We start from the raw sequence: 21,626 nt of genomic DNA on the forward strand, positions 1-21,626 counted from the left end.
GGAGGGGAGGGGAAGGGGCGGCGCGCGGGGAAGGGGGCTCCCGCGGGCACTGCGAGCTCGGCGCACAAAGGGAGGGAGGGAGGCAGCTGCCGCCTCAAGGTCACACTTCTCCCAGCAGAGGGAGAGAGAGGAGCGAGGGCAGCCGCGCTCTCCGCCCCTGCCCCCTCCTCCCACTATCCCCCCCGGCTCCCCGCCCCCCTCCCCCCCCCTCCCTACCCCCCGGTCGGCCTCGGGGGCTGCGGCAACGGCGGCTCCCCCGGCCAGGCCATGGACTAGCCCCGCGACTGGAGCGGCCCGCGCTGGCCATGGTGGGGCTGCCGCCCGCCCGCCCAGCGCCTCGGGGCTTCGGGGCCATGCCGGGCACGGCGGCGGCGGCGGCTCCCCGGGCCCCGCGCCGCTCGGCAAGCGCCGGGCTGCTGGCGGGATAATGCGCCTGCTGGGCGCCAGCGGGGAGGCACCGCGCCGGGGGGCCGCCCGCCGCCATGTCCCCCCCAGCCTCGGCGGCCGCGACCGGCGAGAGAGGCAGCAGCACCTCGGTGCCGGCGGAGGAGGCGGAGGGGGGCCGAGAGGAGGTGAGGACGGCGCGGCCCGCCAGGCGGCTGCATGCGGGCGGCTTTGCATGGCACGGCACGGGCATGGCAGCGCGCTTGAGGCTCCGCTCCGCGGGGTTAGACCCCGGCACTGGCCGGGCCGGGGCTGGGCATCCAGGTACGGCACCTTCCGCTCGCGGCCCGGCTCGGGCGCCCCGGGGCAGGCAAGCGCACCCCGCAGGCAGCTGGTTCGGGCATTCCCAAGGGCCGCTGGCAGGGGGAGGGGAAGCCGCTCTGCGGTGCCGGGAGCGCTGGGAGAGCAGCCCCCGGTGGGTGCCGAGGCCCCGGCTGAGACCTAGGGAGGCCGGAGTGCAAGCGAACAAAGGGAAGGGTAGGCTGGGTGGGCCGTGCTGGGGAACCCTCCGTCCCCCCCCCACCCCCCCGTGGCCGCGGGCCATGAGCTCCAGGGCTGCCTTAGGGAATAGACGGGGTAGACATGAGGGGACCTACAGGATTTCCCTGGATCCAGCTTGTGTGGTGCAGTGGGTAGGAGATAGGTAAGACTGGTCAGCGGCAGGGAGCAAATTTTTCACTGCCCTAAGCATGTCCAAGTAGACTGCAGGTAATGGAGACCTGTGTCAAATTTAGGCCGATGGGATGTCTAAGGGACTGTGCCAGTGCTGAATTGCCACAGCGAGGGAAAACCTTTGTCTGGCGGCTGATCCCCCTTCAGCTAGTTATCTCATACCTGACAGGGCAGATTTAGCCAGCGTGGGTGTGAGAGGATCCAGCTACCTAATTACCATCCATAGGAATGATCTAGCTGTTTCCTTACTTACAAGCTATACATCCCTCTCTCCCTTCTCACTCTTGTTTCATTCTGTGCTTATCACCATGGTAGCTGAGCCTTTACTGCTCAGAGCTGGAGCAGTCATACATACTCAGGGACTGAAAAGCTCCCCCCGGGCAGGAGATCTGGATGTGAGGGGAACATGCATGGGATAGCGTGGAAAGGTTGAATGTTTTGGGAGGCAGAAAGCACAGATGGTTTATTGTTCCTGCCTGGGGGAAAGCACTGGGCATTGACCTGAAAAGTGTTGGCTTACTGCATTAAAAGGAATTCTTGCTGTGGTGCCGAGTAAGAATATGGGAAACCCTCTTGGCAGCATGTCAGGGGCCAGCACAGGTTCATGATTACCCCTGAAGGAAGATGGATTGGCAGAGTGGAGGGTTGATTAGCAGAAGACAGAGTGTCCCCAGCTGATGTAGAAAACAGAGAGATTCCCCAGCTGATGCTCCATGGGACACATCAGGATTTTGGCATGCCAGGAAGATGGAGCTGCTCTTTGTGGGCTTTTACGGGCAAGGGGGTTGAATGCTGAGGAGGCACGAAGTGCAGACTAGGTTAGGCTAGGAGCCACGTGCTCCCTGGCTCCAGGAATAGAGCTGCACTGTGAGCATCTTGATGGACATGCTTGTAGACTCCAAGCCTCAGACATGGAACAGCAAGGAGCTGTATGTGCTACAGGCAGCCAGAGGCATGTAGGACGGGGGGGAAGGCAGTCCTTATGTTTACCAGAGAGATGCAGGATCACTGATTAGGATCCCCCAGGGAATAAAGCAGCATTGACCAAGATGACCCACCAGTGATCTGTGAGGCAGTGCTGCGCTGTGAGCACCCGCCCAGAATGTGTTTAATTGTGAACACTTTTGTGGAAGACTTGAACACCATCTGGAGCACGAGAAAAAGAAGGGAAGGACAGGGAAGTTGTGCAAATGTTGCACACGCAGCTATCCTGCTGACCCTCACTCCTGACTTGTCCCCTCTTCCCTGCAGTTCCAGTCCTGGGCTCTCACACACAGCTGTCCTGCTGATCCACACTCCTCTTAACTGCCTTGCCCCAAACCCATTCCATGACCAATAGTCTCCTGAGTCCAGGGCTTCTCTTGAGCAGATGCTGACAATTAGCGCCAAATTGCAGGGTGATTTTGTATTGCAGGAAGGTGCCCATTGTAGACTGGGACAAGGCCCCTCACCTCTTTCAACCTGAACAGGCAGGTCTATAGTGGGGAAGGCTGAGTGTGATGCTGCCTCAGAGAACTGAGTGCCTAGCTGATAGGGGGTGTCTTTGTTTTAATGAGTGTTATTTTCATGGAACTCTAAGGACTGATGAATGATGCTTCAGCAAGAGCCCTGAAGAATGACAGCCTCTATGTGTAGAAGTATCAGATGAGCCATGCCAGGGTCAGCATCCCTCACACATGCCACTCCCTGCCTTGAGAACTGTGAGAACTTAGTCTAGTCTTTGATCTTTCTGCTGAAGCTGCCAACAAGGATGTCAAGTATATTATAATCCTGTTTGTGCTGACAGGAGGGTTTGAGTCTGGGACCAATAGTGCTAAAAGTTTGAGCTACTCCACTGCTTGAGCTAAAGGAGTATTTCCCTTAGCCAGCAGCTATAGTAGGCTCTTATCTCCTTATGTGGACCCTCCATTAGAAAAGGACAAAGCCTCTTACTCTCCTAGCATGTGTTACACAGCCATGCCGGTGTTTTCCATAATGTAGACAGCTGCTCCCTAGGAATCCGGTTGAGACACATCTGCTCATGTCACATAGATACCAGACAGCTATACTTTGTGGTCACTCTTGATCTCTATCTCTCAAGGCAAACCTGGAAAAAAACATGTATTCCCTCAAATGCCCAGTCACCACTAAGGTTAGGGGGAAGCAGTAATGTCTCCGTGGTGAGCCTGTCCAAGGCCGCTGGGCCTGTTGGAGATGGAACATTTCCGCACTGAGACTGGGGGAATGTGCTATTGCATTCATTGATCACAAAGACTGAGTCCCTAAGGAACATGCCCAGCTCCTGTCTCGCTGTAGGTGACCCTCGGGCTGAGCCAGGAAACTGGCCAACATGGAGATGAAAGTGAGGGGAACCGTTATTGCTCTGCCCTCCTTGATAATGCCTTGCATTGTCACATCCCATACCAGAGCACCGATTTCCCAGGGACTTGGTATGGCTGGCTGAAAGCTAGACGGAATCCAAACAATTCTGTCCTGTCTGCTACACACATGCTGGGCTTAACCAGTGCCACTCCACTGAGCCACGCAATTCCACCGGGGTGACTCTGGTCCCTCCACCTATCACACTGACACCCACACACTCAGAAACTGGCCCGGTTCTGCAGAGCCCTGAGCCATCCTGCCCTTGTGGATGTGGTACAAGTGAGCTTGGCATTTTTCAGACATCCATATGTGGCAGTTCCAGGCTGTCCCCAGCAAGCACTGAGGCCTGGAAATAAGCTATGGGGACCTGAGCCATCGCTATTCCCCTGTTTATTCCATGGGTAGAATAAATCCTCCTCACATCCCGGTGTAATCTGGAAGCCTTAGTGCCACTGGGTCCTGGATGTACAGCCTTCCCCTACCCGGATGTACAGCACTGCCAGCCTTAGGTGAGCCAGGTATTTCCTCTGGACGGTACCGCAGCGAAGGTGTAGGGATGTGGGGTACAGCTATGGGCTTTGCGCAGATGGAGTCTGACATCCACACCAAGTCAGACAAGGGACATCCAACTATGGAGCCTGCCCATTGAAGTCTATGGGTATGTCTACACTACAGCACTAATTCGAACTAACTTAGTTGATTCGAACTAAGCTAATTCAAACTAGTGCATCTAGACTTAAAAATTAGTTTGAATTAGCGTTTTGCTAATTCGAACTAGCATGTCCACACTGAGTGGACCCTGAACTGAGGTTAAGGATGGCTGGAAACAGTGCCGGCAGGGCATCAGATTAGGACTTAGAGTGTGGAGCTGCTGCCTCAGGCTAGTCGAGGGCTGTGCTTAAAGGGACCCGACCCCTACCCCGGACAGACAGTTCTCAGGGGTTCCCCGCTTGCAAAGCAGTCCTGGCTTGGAGTGCCCTGAGTGCCCACACTAGGCACATCACAGCACTCGGCCATCAGCCCGTCTGCACTTGCCGCAGGCTGCCATCCGGAGGGGTGGTCAAACAAGGGGCTTCAGGAGAGCTTCCACCCCGAGAAGCCCACAGAGCCACCCCAGTCCTCCCCATCGGGGGCTCATACCCCATTCCTCTCTCACCTCCTTCCACTTACCCCTCCCTAGCCCCCCTTCCTGATGTACAAAATAAAGGACATGTGTGTTCAAAAATAGAAACTCTCTTTATTGAACAAAACTCGGGGAGACTGGGAAAAGGAGGTGGGAGAGGGGAAGAGAGAGGCTGGGAGAGGGGAGGGCAACTAAAATGATCAGAGGTTTGGAACAGGTCCCATATGAAGAGAGGCTAAAGAGAGTGGGACTTCTCAGCTTAGAAAAGAGGAGACTGAGGGGGGATATGATAGAGGTCTATAAAAGCATGAGTGATGTGGAGAGGGTGCATAAAGAAAAGTTCTTCATTAGTTCCCATAATAGAAGGACTAGAGGACACCAAATGAAATGAATGGGTAGCAGGCTTCAAACTAATAACAGAAAGTTCTTCTTCACAAAGCAAATAGTCAACCTGTGGAACTCCTTGCTGCAGGAGGCTGTGAAGGCTAGAACTATAAGAGAGTTTAAAGAGAAGTTAGATAAAGTCATGTAGGTTGGGTCCATGGAGTGCTATTAGCCAGGGGGTGGAAATGGTGTCCCTGGCCTCTGTTTGTGGAAGGCTGGAGATGGATGGCACGAGACAAATGGCTTGGTCATTGTTTCAGTCCATCCCCTCCAGGGTCCCTAGTGTTGGCCACTGTTGGCAGACAGGCTACTGGACTAGATGGACCTTTGGTCTGACCCAGTACGGCCATTCTAAGCTCAGGGCTCAGGGTCGGGGGTCTCAGTGGACCACCTTGATTTTCATGCAAACCTGCTCCCGGGTGGCCTGTCCTAGACGGCCACTCTCCTGTGCCTAGTGTGGAGGTCGTAGATGAGGTCCGCCTCTTGCGGACCCGGGCAGGCTCCCGGGAGCCGCCAGCCTGGACCCGGGAAGAGGCGGAGGGCTGGGTGGCAGTGGATGACTGCCTCGAGCCATGCCAGGTGCAGGGTCTGCTGGCTGGGTGCTGGCAGGTTTGCACCTGGCATGGGCACCGTAGCCAGCCTGTGCCCCTTTAAGGGCTCCGGGGCTGGGAGAGGGGCAGACGAGTTTCCCTGGTGGTGCCCAGAGTGGCCACCAGGGAAAGCTGGGGAGGGCTAGCCTCCCACTAGTTCGAATTAAGTGGCTACACAGCCCTTAATTCGAACTAGCTAATTCGAATTAGGCGTTAGTCCTCGTAAAATGAGGTTTACCTAGTTCGAATTAAGTTTGAACTAGCGGAGCGCCTATCAAAGTTAATTCGAACTAACATCTGTTAGTTCGAATTAACTCTGTAGTGTAGACATACCCTATGGGGTTTCCCAGGTGTGGCACCCTCCAGATATGTCTAGACTACAGGGTTTTTTCGAAAAGAGTGGCCTTTTTTTGAAAAAACTTCTCCTGCATCTAGGCTGCTGCCGCATTCTTTTGAAAGTAAATCGAAAGAATGTGGCAGTTTTTTCGACCACGGAAAACCTCATTTTATGAGGAAGAACGCCTTTTTTCGAAAGTGCTCTTTTGAAGAAAGGCGCGATGTAATGTAAACTGTGCTTTTTCGAAAGAGAGCATTCGAAAGAGAGCATCCAGACTGCCTGGGTGCTGTCTTTTGAAAAAGCGCCTCGTTTTTTCAAAAGTACTGGTTGTAGTCTAGATGCTCTTTTTCAGATGAGGCTTTTTCAAAAGTATCTTTCGAAAGAGGCTTGCAGTCTAGATGTAGCCTCCAAGTCTTGTTTTAGGGATTGGCTGCTGCAGGACAGGCATAAGGCTTATTACTTTCTTATCTGATGTAAGCAATCTGCAAGGTGGAGCTATGGAAACTGCTGCTAATGACTCCCAGCAGGTTAATCTGCAATTTACTGCCCCTTTGTTCTACGCAGAGGCCACCTGAACCTCACTCTGTTGCCTTGGGGCTCATGACATCAGCATGTTGGAGCTCTGCCTGTGGGACACATGGGACCTTTCAACCCCCTGGCCAGTCCCTACTTGGATGACACTGGAAAGCTGAGTGCTACAAGGCCGTGGAGATGGGTTGGGGAGCAGGTGTGTGTTCAGAATTCAAGGGTGTTCTTAATAGATGTGATCAGCTTCTCCTAATCTGACTATCACCTAGGGGTAGGGGGGAGTGTGTGCGTGCACTCGTGTGTGTGTATGTACGTGTGTGCAGAGTTGGGCATGGGCTGGGTCCATTTAGGGGAGAGTGCAGCAGCCCAGATGTCTAGGAACAGCTTAGGTCACTTGTTAAATAAAGGGGTCACAGATGTAGGCAAGGTGGGATTGTTTGGAAAGAGATCTGACCAGAGCAGTAAGTCACCTAGAGAGCCCTAAGGGATGTCGATTTGCTTGTTATTAAAAGTTGAAGCAGCAGCAAAGATATAGAAAAGGGTCAATTAGTCCATCCACCTGGTCTCCTAGAGGCAAGGTTGCCCCATACAGCCCATTCTGCTGTTCTTCAGATTCTCCCATGTGCTGGAGGAGGGGATTCCCCAGATCTCATGATCAGAGAGCCTTTCAAAGAGTTTAGTTTAAACAATGACTGGGTGATTTTCTTCCTCCACCTCCTACCCTCCACGCTTCTTTGAGTTGCATGAACTCACTTCACTGCCAGGTAGAAGTTCTGTTCCTTTCAGCCCTGCAGCAGCCAGTCCAGTTGGAGGAGAGTAAAATAGGGTTCACTCTGCCTCCGGCATCAGTAATAACATTGACTGCTTGTGGTGGGTTTCAGCATCTTTAATCTTGGTGATGTCAGAAGTAGAACCTGGGTGAAGTAGTTATTGTTGTGTTAGGGCATGCAAACTGAAAATAGTAATGTTACCCTTTACCTTTCCCATCTGAGTACCTCAAAGCACTTCACAAACATTTGGGGACTCAGCCTACTGTGCTCAGGAGTATTATTCCTACATAGAGTGGGAAACTGAGGCACAAACATGAAGAGACTTGATCAAGGTCATGTGGTGAGCCAGTGTCAGAGCCAGGGCTGGAAGCCAGAAGGACTGACTCCTGCTCCTGTCTGTCAGCAGCAGAAGAATCTGTACTCGCGGAGGTTCAGGTGTTAAAACCAGATTTCCTGAATAGAAGACAGACTGTGGCTGGCAGTGAACTCAGCTAGAGGGAAACCCTGTTTACAACGAAGTAGGACAAACTTCTCGCCTCATTTCATAGGGCTGTAGTGGGCAGATCACACTTGCAGTGCACTCTCCACTGCTGAGAGAGAAGCTGTTCTGGCAGGAAAGGGATTTCCCTTATGCCGGTTGCTTTGATGTTCTGGGCTTCTCCATGTCTCCGGTTCTCTTCCTTGAAGCCAGGGGCCCAGAGAAAGGGCTCTCCTTCCTGGGTAGCCACTGGGGGTGATAGCTTTGGAGTTGTTGGTCTCTCACAGAGAGTAAATTCACAGCCCCAGGAGAGGAGTGTGTGTGTGTGCACAATTTGTTGCAGGGTTCCTGTGACCCTGTAAAGCGCTGCAGTATTTCAATGCTGCATAGTCTCAGGAGGAGGCTGATGCATGGACTAGAGCTCTACTGAACCCAGCTCCTACGATAAAGGGTTTGCCTGCAGCACTTCCTCATGCCCTGGATAGGTAACTGCAAAGGCCCTTGGACCAGTCACAGGGCTACCTGGAAGTTATAGCAAGTGGTGTCTGTCGCCTAAGCAGGGCAGGCCAGTGAGCACGTCACCCTGCACTGGCCACCAGGTGAAATTCGAGGTTCTGCTTATTATTCCTAAAGCCCTACAGGTCCTGGGGCCCATCTTCCTTCTGGACTGATGCCCCCAGCCCAATCTGCCAATAATACAGCACATTGAATTATTTGATTGATTCCTTTTGCCTGTTTGTGAGTTACTGCAAATACGGCCTGCTTTCTGCATGCTCGTCACTCCCCATTGGCCAGTGAACTCGACATGTACTCACCTGAGGTTGGTATGGGCCTTAAGGATTTGACAGAGGCCTGTTCCAGGGCCTCCTGTGCTTGGCTGCCCTTTAGCATTGCAGGAATTCTGCTGCTGCACCACAAAGCAGACTTCGGACTGCTAAGTCAGGGCTGCGCCCCATGAGTTGTAAGGGGGAAGCTAGAGAATACCTCTTTGATGGTCCCTCTCTGTATAGGGATGTAAGCAACTAGTCAACTAGTCCCTTGACTAGTTGCTTCCCCCAGCCTTGCTGATTCCCTTTTCCAGCTCCCCAGCAAGGCATCCATTGGTGCCTCATAGCCAGGGTGTTCTGCACCACTCACTGCCTAAGAGTACCTCTTTCTGGAGGAGATTTCACAGTACAGAGATAGAGATGTTAAATTTAGTCCCTCCCTTCTATGTGCCTCAGTTTCCCTGTGGTGACCCCCGTACTGACCTAGCTTTGCCATTGGAGTGGTTCTAAGGCTGAATTCATTAGTGTCTATAACAGGGGTGGGCAATAAAAAACAGCAGACCGCAGGGCTAGTCCCTGGAAGACCATCGCTGCTATGTTGACTGCACCTCTGCAGGTATCGGAAGATCATAGCTCTGGTTGGCCGCAAATCACTGTTCATGGCCAAGCAGAGCTGCGATCCTCCAATACCTGCGGAGGTGCAAGTGAACATGGAGGTGGGGGCCCCTAGGGGCTAACCCTGTGGACCAGATCTGGCTTGCAGGCCAGAATTTGCTCACCCTTGGTCTATAAAATACTTTGGGATCTTTGGATGGAAAGGAGCCAGAGGTGGGCTGTTATTGAAAGAACAGGGCATTAAGTGTGCATGCCCATTAAGTTTGTATGCACACTGGGGATAGTACATTCATTCATTGTGCACCAAGACAGGAAACACCTCAGGGTAAAAAGCACAGGTAACATTTCCAGTCAGTAAAGCTTCTACACAGGGGGAGGGACAGCTCAGTGGTTTGAGCATTGGCCTGGTAAACTTAGGGTTATGAGTTCAATCTTCAATAGGGCCAGTTAGGGATCTGGGGCAGATGTGTCAGGGATGGTCCTTGGTACTGCTGTGAGGGCAGGGGCCTGGACTAGTCTCAATGACCTCTCAAGGTCCCTTCCAGCTCTATATTACATAGAGTGAGCTCAGCAGGGTGCCTGCAGAGCTGTTGAAGTTAAGAGCATTGGCATTTCTATTTTTTTTTTTTTTAAATGATGGAAGATGGCCATCCCCTGTACACCTCCTCCTGGCACAGCATAGCACTATAGCCATACTTAGCCTGTTTCCCCCACAGAATTTCCTCCTAGCTCCAGTGGCTTACATGTCTGAGCCTGCTGGCCAGCTCACTGCAAAAGTCCAGCGCCCCTCTGGTGTAGCAGAGTCTAAAGTAACAGTCCGAAACAAATGCCAGCTAAAGGAATCTTTGCACCAGCTGAACTTGTTTCTGAACCCCTATAGGGTTATTTGTTTATCCCCCCAACCCACTGCACGTCTGGCGAGGCTCCCCTTGCCATGACCTGGCTTAACAACCATCATCAGGTCCCAGGTATACCCAAATAGTCCCACATCAGGTCTACCTTCCCTCCGGGGAAATGCTGACAAACTGCAGTGTCGTTCAGTGCCTCCCTCTAGCTACTGTTCCTTCCCCAACTGAAAGCTGTTCTGTTCTCCCAACCAGGCAGCCCCTAACTGAGCCAGCTCTCCTTTTTAGCCCTTTCCTTCAGGCCTGACATCAACTACAGGAGTAGCAGGAGGGGCTGACTGAGATTCTAACAGCTTGTTAACCCTTTCCAGGTCTGCGTGGGGCTTGTCAGCCCCTTCATAGGAGTTACAAAATAATTTTTAAATGCAAAATTTCTGATTCTAGATAAAGTTTATCAGAGACCCAAACAGATAACAGCAATATTGGTGGATGAGTATATTGATATCATCATGTGGGCCAATTCTGTCTCATTAGTTCCTTGTACTCCCCTATCTATAGAATCAGAGAACACTAGAACTGAAGGGACCTTGAGAGGTCATTGAGTCCAGTCCCTTGCCCTCATGGCAGGACCCAGCACCAACTAGACTATCCCTGATAGATGTTTGTCTAACCTGCTCTTAAATATTGCCAGAGTTGGAGATTCTACAACCTCCCTAGGCAACTTATTCCAGTGTTTAACCACCCTAACAGGCAGGAAGTTTTTCCTAATGTCCAACCTAAACCTCCCTTGCTGCAGTTTAAGTCCATTGCTTCTTGCTCTAGCCTCAGAGGCAAAGGAGAACCATTTTTCTCCCTCCTTCTTGTGACACCCTTTTAGATACCTGAAAACTGCTAGCATGTCCCCTGTCAGTCTTCTCCTATGTGTGTATCCATCTTCTATCTCTTGTCTGATACACAGTTCAGCAGCTGGGATAGGGACCATCATTTTGTTTTGTGTTTGTACAGTGCCTAGCTCAGCAGAGTCCATGACTCAGGTTCCTGTGTCCTATGGCAATACAGCACAATACAAAAATAATAATAATGGGAAAAGTTTATCTAGAAGCAGCTGCTTGCTTCAGGTTAGTGCAGAAGAATTAGGGAGTGAAACGAGCCACTCTAGAAAGATTCAGGGACACAAGCCAAGAGAAGCATGCATATTGAACAGACAGCATCAGTGCAGCCAAGTCAAGTTTCTGTCCATTTCAGTAGCCTCAAGTGCTGTCAGTAATGCAGAGAAAGCATGGAATCATATATGGGATTATTATTTTGACTGTGTGACTGTAAATAATATATTCGATTCCTGTCACATTCTGCAGCCCAAAACACTTAACGGATTGGGCACATGAAGGGACTGCTCCCCTTTCTGCTGAAATGCAGCCACCTCGGGGATAGGATGTCACAACTGCATTCAACCAACACTGTATTTTATAGGAGGGAAAGTGAGTGACAACACCATTGTACATTTACAGGGCTGCATATCAGTCAATCTGCAAAGTACAGGGGATAGGGCACCATTGAAGATGTTGAGAAGGAGGCAACAGGAGGAGGAACCGCAGTTCTCACAAGTGTGGTCTTTGCCATCCCTGCAGCTCATTTGGTGTCATGTTTCTTAGGGTCTCATCCAAATACACAGTTATTTACATATACTATCAATTGCAGGGGGCTCAGCTTCCCTATCATGGACAAACAACAACAGAGAATTGTGGCATCTGTTCAGCCCAGTGGTCCACTTAGCCAGCCCAGTACGGTGGCTAATGTAAGCTGCTTCAGAGGAAGCTGCAAGAAATGCTGCAGAGGTGTGTTAAGAAATGACCTGCCCCCAGGAGAAATAGCCTCCTGTCACTATCCATTAGTTATTGATGCATGAAAGCAGGAGGGTTTCTATCCGTTTTTTGTTTCCTCTCTAATGTAACCCTGGATGTTTTCATTATTCACATAAATGTGTCATTCTGCTAAGCTCTTGGCTTGAACGTCATGTCTTGTGGCAATGAGTTCCAGAGGTTAATTGTGCTTTGGGTATAAAACCTGAGGCGATGTCTATACAATGAAGCCTATGCCAGCATAACCCACTAGTGCAGAGATAATGTATGTCATCAGAAGCTTTTCCTGTTAGTGTAGCTTTTCCTCCCCGAATGACATTGGCTACGCTGACTGAAGCTCTTTTGCATCAGCATAGCTGCATCTACATTGGGCTTTTTGTCAGGCTAGCTATGTCATTTTTTTCATACCCCTGACCAATATTGCTATGTTGGTATAAGTTTGAAATGTTCACTGCTATGGTGCCTAAAATACACAGAAGACAAAGAGAATCACAGTTATTCACACATTGTAATACCAACGGAGAATGCATCTAAGCATCTCTTCTTGCTTAAGCTAGAGAGATGTGTCTACACATCAGGGCTTAACTCAAAATAAGCTACACACATTGAGCTATATCAATTGCATAGCTCAGTGGTTCCCAATTGATACTGGGGACCAGTAAACCCATTAACAAGCTTTTGGAGGACCGGTAACATTAAGCAAATGATGAATATACAAATAAATTGTATCGCTGGCCCTACCTGTCTGGCAGGTTGTTCCACACACTCCACCTTCCCCTCCCCCGGTCCCAATCTTGGCCGCTTTATTGGCCGGCACTGGCTCCCCCAGCTGTGGGCATTCTGCCTCAGTGTGCACGGTGGCACGGCCTTCTCCCTGGGTCCTAGCACCTGCCAGATCTAGCCCTGCCGCCTGGGCATCCTGGCAGAGACGCTGCAGCAGCAGGCTCTCCCAAGAGAGATGCGCTCGGCTGTGCGGGGTGCTGCTACCCCGTCACACAAATTAATAGGATTGTGCGTGATAATTTTTCTAAGGACCAGCACTGGGCCACAGACCACACTTTGGGAAACGCTGGCATAGCTTATTTTGAAATTGAAATTGGGAGCGTCTACACAGCACTTATTTCGAAACAGAGCACTCTTCCTCCAACTTCCCTTATTCCTCGTACTGTGAGGGTTACAGGAGTGGGAGTAAGAAGTCCTCCAGCTTGACAGTATTTTGACATTTCGAAATAACTGCCTGCTGTGTAGATGCGGACTAAATTATTTCGAAATAATGTTGCTGTGTAGACATACCCAAGGAGAATAGCAAATCTAAGGTCCCAATGCCTCTTAACGACTGCTTTACTAGCAGCTCAAAGCTGGAGGGGGTATTATGTTCATGAGACGTCTGCCTGCACATTGCTGTGTTATTTGATGTGCATAGATTCCTATTGTGGCTTGCTGCACAGTAATGCACCATATGAACAGTCCCCAAACAGGGTTAGTTTGGACCAGTGCTTTTGAATGGGACATCTTTCAGGAAGTGGCGTGGGTTTTTCATTGGGAGGAGCTCTTCCGGAGTCATTACCAAATCCTTTGTATCGTAGCATTATGGGTTGCTGTAGTACAGGCGCTGTGTTTTAGATGAGGGATAGAACTAGTATCCTGTCCACTCCTGTGCATTAAAGGCCCCAAAGCAATTTTCTCCAGAAGGTTTTTCACCCCGGTGTCATAGCCAGTTCTGCAGTGCTTGAGAGTGGGTGGAGATGGGGGAGTTGCACGCTAAAGGTCGCTGCTGCATTGATGGGGGCGTCGGGAACATGCATGGGGGCAGTTGCTGTCACAGTGCTGGAGGGTGCATGTGAGAGGTCACTGCTTGGGGCGGGGGCCTTTGCGCGCCACCGGTCACTGGGGGGTAGGGAACTTGCACGCTAGAGCAGGGTTCCATGTGCAGTGCTATTTGTCTCGGATATTGATGGAGCCATTGGAGGACCAACCCAGTGCAGCTCTCCTGCAGAAGGGCCTTTAGTGCACCTGGCAGGTTAATGTCTGGACTGTCGTTCATGCACAGCTGCCCGGCAAGCGGCATTGCGGCGCAGGGGAGCACCTCGCTGATTCATGCTCATGGCAGGCAACCAGGCATTGGCAAGGCAGCCGCTGAGCCTGGGGCTGTAGCCGACAGTGAATCAAGGCACAGGCTTGCAGACGACCTGACCCGGGAATGACCGTTCCCAGTCGGGGTGGGATTGCCCTTGCCAAGATGTCCTGGAGGTCACGGCTTTTGTCTTTAAGCACCAGAGGGGGAGGGCTCCTGACTGCTCTACTCTGGTGTTGGTTGGTGACTGGAGCAGTGTGACCACAGTCAGTCTGGAGGGCAGGGTCATACGTCCACGTCTGCCAAGCATGGGCAGCATGGCCCGTTCATGTCTCCTGGGAGAGGAGGGCAGGTGGCAGCCCTGGCATGGCAGGAAGTGGGTACTGACTCCCAGTGCCGTATCCAGAGGCTGCACAATGTAGGAGTGGGGCGCCAGTCACAGGAGCATTATCCCCAGACAGAGCGCAAGCCTCTGGCTCCTCTCGCCTGCCAGCCGAGAGGATTATCTCCGAGGAGTAGCCTCTGAATGGGATCTGTTGCCTTTGAGGTCAACAGTCTGTGATTCATTCTCTAGCCAGCTAATTGCTGGAGCTAATCAAGGTGCTGGTCAGCAGGCTGGCTTTCCCCTTTCCACTGAAGGCTATTAACGTCTCCTCCTGTTCTCTCTCCCCCTCTTCCCTGCTTCCCCCGGGCACATGGAGCAGCAGCGGCCAGTGAAACAGTCCCTCAGTAAGTCCCTCTGCAGAGAATCCCACTGGAAATGCCTGCTCCTGTCCCTTCTCATGTACGGCTGCATGGGAGCTATGACTTGGTGCCACGTGACCAAGGTCACCCGCCTGACCTTTGACAGTGCCTACAAGGGCAAGTCCATGATGTATCACGATAGCCCCTGCTCCAACGGCTACGTTTACATCCCCCTGGCCTTCCTCGTCATGCTCTATGTGGTCTACCTGGTGGAATGCTGGCACTGTTACACCCGCAACGAGCTCCAGTACAAGGTGGATGTGGAGAGCGTGCATGAGCGGGTGCAGAGAATGCAGCAGGCCACCCCGTGCATCTGGTGGAAAGCCATCAGCTACCACTATGTCCGGAGGACCCGACAGGTCACTCGCTACCGCAACGGGGATGCTTACACCACCACGCAGGTGTATCACGAGAGGGTTAACACCCATGTGGCAGAGGCCGAGTTTGACTACTCCAACTGTGGGGTCAAGGACATCTCCAAGGATCTGATGGACCTCGAGAGCTACCCAGCTACTCGGCTCCGTTTCACCAAATGCTTCAGCTTCGCTAACGTGGAGTCCGAGAACTCTTACCTGACCCAGCGCGCTCGCTTCTTCACGGAGAACGAGGGGCTGGACGACTACATGGAGGCCAGGGAGGGGATGCACCTCAAGAATGTGGACTTCAAAGAGTACATGGTGGCCTTTTCAGACCCAGACAACCTGCCCTGGTACGTGTCCCACTATGTCTTTTGGGTGGCTGCCCTGCTGACCCTCTCCTGGCCCCTGCGAGTGCTGAATGAGTACCGCACCTCCTATGTCCACTACCACGTGGAGAAGCTCTTTGGGTTTGATTACATGGCAGCAACACCAGCTGAGGAACGCTCCTTCTGCAGGAGGATGCCGCGTGTCAACACGGTGGACAGCACTGAGCTGGAGTGGCACATCCGGTCCAACCAGCAGCTCGTACCCAGCTACTCAGAGGCCGTCCTGATGGACTTGGTGGGGCTTTCCAGCTGCACCAGCTACTCTGCCTGCAGGTATGGGGGCTACCGGCAGAACTGCGAGCGGTGCCACAGGACTATAAGCAGCTCATCCATCTTCTCCCGCAGTGCCCTGAGCATCTGCAATGGCAGCCCCAGGATCCCTTTCAGCAGCAGCCGCTTCTCGCTGGGCCGCCTCTACGGCTCCCGGCGCAGCTGCCTCTGGCAGAGCCGGAGCGGGAGCCTGAACGAGCAGAGCTGCCCAACCGAGCAAACCCGCCTCTCCAGCCAGGTCACCGTGGAAGAGGAGGACCCGCCTGCTTACCAGGACGCTCTCTACTTCCCCGTCCTTATTGTGCACCGCAACGAGGGATGCCTCAACCATGACCACCGCCACCTCCATCGGAACGGGTCCTGCATGGAGACCTCACTGTGAGCGCAGGGCGGCAAGGGTCTCCCACCATGGAGCCAGACACAGACACTTGGGAAGGGAGGGGATAGCCAGGAAAAAGAGGCTCTGGTGCCCCACTCAGCCTGTGGGATGGAGAGGTCACTGTCTCCTGAGCTCAGAGGATAGGCTCAGCAGCTGCCGCGTTTTCTCCCAGCCACACAGCCCCTTGGTTGTCATGGAGGAGGGGGTGGCAGTCTGTGGCATGGTGCAAAATGACAGGACCAACCACAACATGTAAAAAAAAGACAGAAAAGGAGGGTGGGAGCGAGGTGCTGCGTTTCCCAGCTCTGTCTCCAGAGGCCCCGGCTGGCTGGAATCGTGCTAAATGCCCTGCTGCACCTGTGATCTTCGCCCTGCCCGCCAGCGCTGCGGTCTTACTCTCCTGCAGAGGGTACATGGTGGTCTGAGCGGAGCAAAGACTGGCAGCACATTCCCTTTGGGAGTGGCGATTAACTGCTCATGCGCCAAAGATCCTGCGACACCTGGGCCCACAGAGCTGAAGGGCAGAAGTAGAGGAAATGCTCAGAACCACCAGGCCAACACTTTCCCCCGTTTTTGAGACTGTGCGCCGACTGTTACACTGTTCTCAGCTGCTGGGATGGGCATCACCGCCAGAGAGTCCCGGGGATGAGTCCTTCGCCTCAGCTCACCAGGGCCAAGAATCGGCATTCCCTAGGTAACGCTTAAAGCATTCTAAGTACTTTCCTGGTGTGGGGTAGCAAGGAGCAGGAAGCAACAAGGAACATACTGAGGAAGGGTTGGAGCCGGCAGAGCCGGGCAGTCACAGCATGAAGCCGGTAGGTCTGGCAGGATAAGGCCCGGCTGGCAAAGCAAACCAAGGTGCCTGTTGTGTGCGGAGAGTCTCCTGATAGTCAAAGAATCCCTGTGGGGAAGGGATGAGTTGGGGAAATGGGGCCCCCGCTCTTTGAAGTGAGCAAGGTCTAATAATTAATTCAGCCGAGCGAGGAGTCTGGCACCCAGGGAGGTTCTGTCAGGTTCAACTGCAGTTTACTTATTCACAGTAGAAGAGCAGGTTGGTGGGTCTTGGGAAGGGGAAGTGTTATGTGGGGTCAAGCTGGCTCCAGTCACTAGTCAAGGGAAGCTGGGTTTGCCCTCAGAGCTCTGCATCAAGGAGGGGCTGGAGATGAGAGGGATGGTGATGTAGAAAGGCCCAGAGTTTCTGCTGTCCCTGCTGGTGAAGGGAAGGGCTGCTAATCTAAAACAGTGCAACCCCCTTGGCCTATGTGGTTACAAGAGGGCTCCTCTCAGCATGATCCTCAGCTCTTGCATCCCACATTGCTCTCTGATGGGTTTACCCAAGCTCTTCAGGGGACTACTGTATACAACTTGCCCAGCAACCTCTTTAGGGTGCCTCTCTCCTAGCACAGACTATTGGGGTGGAACCTCTAGCAGGCTGAACAGTAAATGGAAATCACCACATTCAAAGTACTCTGCAGAGGCCATGCTCCCAGATTCTGTACAGTCTGCAAGCAGGTTAACAGGAGGTAAGAGACCTGAGGGCAGTAGCCAGCTCCCAGAGAGCACGTAAACACCAGCAGAGGCAGCATGACTGGCAGCTCTCTGCCCCGCTTTGGGTGCTGGGAGGAAACAGAACCTTCAGATAAGGTGTCTGCCGCAGAGAAAACAGTTCCTCTTTCAGGTCCCAATCCTGTGATGGGATTCATGTAAGTGGCCCCCGCATCAACACAGAGTCTCATTGGTCAGAGAGGGTCCACCTGTTCCATACAAAAGCATAGCAGGATCAGGGCCGAAAGGGTGATGACCGTGTGCTTGACGTCTCCTGCCAGGTCAGGCTTGTGGGTGAGGCCTTTCAGGAGCTGACACTACAAACTCATGCTCCTGAAAATGACCCTTAGAGAGATATGAGTAGTCACTGGAAATCAGTGGTTCTGCTCACCCCTGGTCATGGGGGCAGGATCGGGTCCTCAGAGAGCAGCAGGAATGGCCACATGAGGCATTTCTTCTTTGCTAAACTGCAGAGAGTGGTTAGAAAAGAGGGGATCATTTTGGAAAGTGTTCAAGGAAATCTCTGATGGCCCATTACCTGGCTGCAGAGAGTGGCCTTTGCCCCACAGCCATGTCACACTGGAATCTGAACACTTTTTGAAACAGGCTGACGGTGGTTGCCACCCTTTCACCTCTTCATACACACATGCGTAGAGGGATCGGCGTTTCAGCATGTTCCTAGTATTCCAAGCCCTTGCGCGTGTGAGGAGTCCTAACTCACTGGAGGCAGTGAGGCGCCTCCATACAATAGGATTTGCAGGATCGGGCCCGTAAATTCTTGGTGAAGGGAGGGGAGAAGGAAAAGTATTTGCTGGTCTGCCCATTTCTCAAGGAAAGTAATGGGCTGTATTTTTACAGAGTTCTTTCAAAGCCTATGCTAGGGTGTGAGAAAGAGGTGATGAGATAATGTCTCTTGAGGCCCACAAGCTCGGTCTCTACTGCCTTCTGCATTAGAATATCATGGCATCTCTTGAACTCATTATAGGCTCAACAGTTTTCCTAAGGCCCCCTTTCCCCACTTTGGGTGCGTCTACACAGCAAGGCTTAACTCCAAATAAACTACGCAAATTGAGCTACATCAATTGCATAGCTTATTTTGAAACTGGGAGCGTCTACACAGCACTTATTTCAAAATAGAGCACACTTCCTCCAGCTGTCCTCACTCGTACAACGAGCGTTACAGGAGTCGGAATAAGAAGTCCTCCAGCTTGACAATATTTCAAAATAACTGCCTGCTGTGTAGACGTGGACTAAGTTATTTCAAAATAATGTTGCTGTGTAGACGTATCCTTTGAGAGGAAGGCAAATAACAGCCTTATTTTCCCTGAGAATCCACCCTTTACCTACCAGAGCTGGCAGCGCACATTGGGCACCAGATGCTAGAATACAGGGGGGGAAGCTTGTGCCATGAGGGGGAGGGATGGTAAGCACTGACAGATAAACACCTGTCTCATGTGAAAAGGACAGACTCAGTTTGTGCTTGCACATGTCTGTGTGACCACACACAATAAAGCCACTAACTAACTTGCCTCTGCAGCCCAACTGCCTCCTCCCTGCTCTCCTGATGTTAGCCCATTAATAAATCCAGCTGTCCACCTAAATTAAGATTCTCCTTCCCATCAGATAAGTGAGATTCTCACCATGTAGCGGAGGAGTCCCCTGGGCTGAGGGAAGGAAATGCTGAGATCAGACACGCCAGTGGCCAATTAATCCCTTCAGAATCCAGCAGCTTCTCTTTTTTCTAAGCACTGGCCTAAGACAGAGCGTAGCATGCAGGGCCAGCACTCCAGGGTGTCCCTCCTCCACCCTTGCCTCCTTCCTGTGTCCTTTTGCACTTGCTGAGATTCTGCTGAGGGGAGCAGTGCAGCTGCAAGCCTAGGCATTGGTACACACCGATGGGAACAGTCACCCAGCTCTGGTCCCTAGGAGGATAGCTCAGAGCTGCCCCAACTATATGGGACTGTGTCTCACCTGACTTTCCTGCCCCCTAGGAGAATTCAGGTTAGACACCAGGGAACATGAGATCGTGAGATGAGCAGACGGGCAATCAAACAAACTGACAAAGGACTCGCCAGTACGGATGTAGTTGAGATCAGACTAGGACTAGACTAGGCTAGGAGGGGAGGCTCTATCCGCCTCTCTGGTTCCCTCCTCCTCAGTCCTGAGTTACAATGGAGCCAGGCATGTGAGACAATCCCTTTCAGTCCACACATTTCCCCTCCCTGGGCTGGGATAAGCCGTGCTTATGCAGACCTGGTGGCCAGCTCGAATCGCAGAGTGGATTTGGGGCTCTGCCACATGTGGACATGGAGCTCTTAATATATTTAAAAGGCTGAAGGGCAGTGGGGGAGACCAGGCGCGAGCTGGCAATCAATTATCCCAGCTTGCACCTGGTACTCCCACTGCGCTTCTGCTTTTTAAATATATTAAGAGCCTGCTGGCTCTTAATGCATTTAAAGAGAAGAGATGCGGCATCTGGGACTGGGCACAAGCCGGGAATCAGCTGATTCCCAGCTCGCGCCATTCCTCTGCTATGCCTCTGCCTCCCCGTCCCCCATGGAGATGGTGCTGGGGGGAACTGGCTTTTAAGCTGTCTTCCCCCCAACACCAGCTCCTGCTCCCTCCCTCTTGCTGCAGTAAGGGGACGGGGGAGTAGAGGCAGTAAGGGGACGGGGGAGTGACCAGTTGAGTCACTACTCAACTATCTGATAAGCTTATGGGATAGTCGACTAGTCACTTAGGGTACGTCTACACTAGCTCGTTAGTTCAAGTTAGGTAGGGTAATTAGGGCAAGCGGAGTTGCAAATGAAGCCTGAGATTTAAATATCCCGGGCTTCATTTGCATGTTCCCTTCCTCATTCGGAGTAACGGTAGTTCGAATTAGGATCTTTAATTGAACTACCTACTCCGTGCCGCGTGTAGCCGTGGGCACAGAGTTCGGACTAAGGGGGATTTAAAAATGGCAGCGCCCGGGAACATGCAAATGAAGCCCGGGATATTTAAATCCTGGGCTTCATTTGCAACTCCGCTTGCCCTAATTACCCTACCTAGCTCGAACTAACGAGCTAGTGTAGACGTTCCCTCTCATACTTAGTTTAATTCTCCATGGGATGCAAGTTATCAATGCTGTCAGCACAATGTCCCAGTCATCCAGTGTGTGAAGCAATAATCGCCACTAGCATTTCACCCTTTCCCTGGTGATGGGGAACTGAGCGACACCCCTGCCCCCACGTGACTATGGGTTTAGCAGCATTGTCTCAACAGCCTGGGTCTCCATGCTCCCTGCAGCCTAGTGTCTGATCTCAGCTACATCTGTGCTAGTGATGGTGATTCCTTTGGCAGCTTGTTCCATTTCCCGTCTGCTCATCTCATGAGAGCCTGTTCCCTGATATCTAACCTGAATTCTCCCTGCTTTTTCTTAATCCCGTTACTTCTCCTCCATTGACTAATGAGAGTAATTGGCCCTGCTTCTCTCTGGAACATCTTCTCTGCATGAGCAGCTATGTAGCCTCTCTCTTCAGCCTTCCCTTCTGCAGAGCCAGAGTGCCCACTCTCTTCCATGTTCTTATTATACACAGACACTTGATTGCTGGACTATGCAACTTTTTCCTGGCCAGAGATTCATTCCCTGTGTCCTAATTTCAGCCATGAAGAAACCCAGCTTAGGAGAGGGGAAGGGAGCAAAGCATTAATGGGCTATTATCCTGCAAGCTGAGGCTCATCTGAGGAGTGATTGCTCCTCTCTGGACAGCTCTGCAGATCTCTTATGGGTAATTTTATTCTCCCTGTTGTAGGTACATGGAGCGGTTCTCCCTATATATGTGGAGAACAGAATTATGAAGGTATGAGCCTGCTGGAGCTAGGTTGCAAAGGGAGAGGAGAAGGGTTAACCTTTTTTTTCATTCTCAGCCCATTATTGCTGTCCCCTATACTAGGGTTTGTTCTTAGCACAATGCTTGACACAGCAGGCTTTTACTCACGTAGCACGATGCACTGGACAGCAGCCAGGCCCCTTCCCATCCCAGCACACGGAGGGGTGAATACATCCTTCATAGAGGATAAGGCTGACTAATGCTCTTCAGCCACATTGTATTCC

General features: G+C 52.1%; 1 protein-coding gene across 2 annotated transcripts in view; it reads left to right on the top strand.

Moving 5' to 3' along the window:
- Positions 1 to 21,626, top strand: part of TMEM151B (transmembrane protein 151B) — a 29,796-nt gene continuing 8,170 nt past the window's right edge. Inside the window, exons 1-2 of one of the 2 annotated variants that reach the window (XM_075925058.2) lie at positions 1 to 572; positions 14,552 to 16,679. In XM_075925058.2, the coding sequence (XP_075781173.1) occupies positions 483 to 572; positions 14,552 to 15,988 (1,527 nt within the window). In that variant the 5' untranslated portion in view covers positions 1 to 482 and the 3' untranslated portion in view covers positions 15,989 to 16,679. Of the gene's footprint in view, positions 709 to 14,551; positions 16,680 to 21,626 lie in introns of both variants that reach the window. The other variant, XM_075925060.2, reaches the window with a different exon arrangement.

This window comes from Pelodiscus sinensis, chromosome 3 (genome assembly GCF_052426305.1).
Source record: "Pelodiscus sinensis isolate ZL-2025 chromosome 3, ASM5242630v1, whole genome shotgun sequence".
NCBI lineage: Eukaryota > Metazoa > Chordata > Testudines > Trionychidae > Pelodiscus > Pelodiscus sinensis.